The 1,843-nt window shown below is 32.5% G+C and overlaps 1 protein-coding gene across 5 annotated transcripts in view; it reads left to right on the top strand.

The window, feature by feature from the left end:
- The window catches only part of LOC107741848 (dystrobrevin beta-like), a 55,023-nt gene that overhangs the window by 24,667 nt on the left and 28,513 nt on the right, over positions 1-1,843 (top strand). For all 5 annotated transcript variants that reach the window (XM_016554644.1, XM_016554643.1, XM_016554646.1 and 2 more), the window contains one exon: positions 301-425. In XM_016554644.1, coding sequence (XP_016410130.1) covers positions 301-425 — 125 coding nt within the window. The remainder of the gene's footprint in view (positions 1-300; positions 426-1,843) is intronic.

Here is a 1,843-nt window from a genome sequence, read left to right as displayed (position 1 = left end):
AGAGCACGGATTTTGCTGATTCAAAGAAAATTTTTCATTAACTTTAAATGAAATATATCGCATATATATCTCTACATTAAATTATATAAAATGTTCTAGCTTCACATGGGAAGTAAGTCTGTGGCTTTTTATGAACAGATCAAATCTGCATTAATTCCCCCTTTATGCCACAAAACGACATATATTTGAATTGCATTTGATTTTGTTAGTTAAGTACAGTTGAGTATATGGAAGGTATTTTGGGGTTGTATTTAGTGTTTATTTTTAACTTTGCAGGATTTTTTTTCACTCATTTTACAGAAGTCTCCAGCAAAGAAGCTCAGTCATGCTATCAGTAAGTCTCTGGGCTGCATGCCGATCGGAGAGCCGCCTCACCCTGTGTTCCCAGAGGCAGCAGAAAGACCTCAGGACCTCGCACACACTACGTAAGTTCTCTGGAGTGCTTATCCAATCGCATTTCTTTCTGCCATCTCAGCTCTGTACAACATATACATCTCAAACCATTCATTCACTGCATTTCTGAGTAACTTTGCTAAACTATAAAGAAGAACGCAAAGTTGATCCAGACGGGTCTTACGACTTTTAAGTGTCACTGTTTCTTGATAAGACATGTGAACATTTAAAATTTATATAACAGTGAGGTTATAATTGTATTCACGTCCTCTTGTCTGAAATTCCACAGTATTTGTTTCTTATAGCGAGAGCGGATATTGATCTGCAGATCTGTCATGGGAAAGAAATGTAATTAGAAAATGCCAAGAAGAAAGATATTGTGTGTAAAAATATATGGGTACAGTTTTCTCGTTTACTGAATTATAAATATCGGGGAGCTGAATCAATCTTGCCAGACCTTCGCTCTAAGGAACAGGTCCTGATCTATAAGTACTTTCATTAACTGACACATGAACTTGGGGATTGATGAAGACCATAAAACTACATTAATGAGGAAAAAAAATTAACTTAAATGATTTTAGCAAATGGCTGCAATATAACAAAGAGTGAAAAATTTAAGGGGGTCTGAATACTTTCCGTACCCACTGTATGTGCCCACCACTGGAGGGAAAGTGTAGCAGATTTACTGTGTTCATTTATTTTTCTGATAAAGTACCAGCGTTTTTTGATTATGAGCCATATAAAGTATTAACAGCTCGGATAACAATCACATGATTTTATAATATCATGCTTATAGTGTTTGAACTGTGGGCGAGGAAAATGAGCATTCATATTGTTTCAATACGAATGCGAGACTGTAGCCTGTGATCATTTATTTAGTCATTGTTTTTGTCTTCTGATGAAAATGTAGTTTAATTTAGTCAGTATTTTGTTATATTCATACATTTAAATCTAGTTTATCATGACATATAATTTGAATCAATGAAAATGTGCAAAATAACCAAGCATTTAAAAATAAATAAACAGTATATTTATAATAATGTATGTTTATAGAAAGAAATAATACATTTATTTAGCAAGGATGCACTAAATTGATCAAAAGTGAAAGTAAAGACTTTTATAATGCTACAGATTTATGTTTTAAATAAATGTTGTTCTTCTTTCTGTTCATCAAAGAATCCTGAAAAAAACGTATCACGGTTTACACAAAAACATTAAGCAGCACAACTGCTTTCAACATTAATGAGAAATATTTATTGAACATCAAATCGGCTTATTAGAATGATTTCTGAAGTATCACGTGACACTAAAGAACGGAGCAATGCCTGCTGAAAATGCCTCTTTGCCGTCACAGGAATCAATTACATTTTAAAATATATTAGCATATAAAACAGTTATTTTAAATTGTAATAATATTCCACAATTTTTTTTTTTTTTTTACTGTATTTTT

The sequence above is a fragment of the Sinocyclocheilus rhinocerous genome, unplaced genomic scaffold, assembly GCF_001515625.1.
Source record: "Sinocyclocheilus rhinocerous isolate Xijiao unplaced genomic scaffold, SAMN03320098_v1.1 scaffold1157, whole genome shotgun sequence".
NCBI lineage: Eukaryota > Metazoa > Chordata > Actinopteri > Cypriniformes > Cyprinidae > Sinocyclocheilus > Sinocyclocheilus rhinocerous.
Note: the sequence above shows the minus strand (reverse complement) of the source record. Positions and strands in the feature narration are given on the sequence as shown.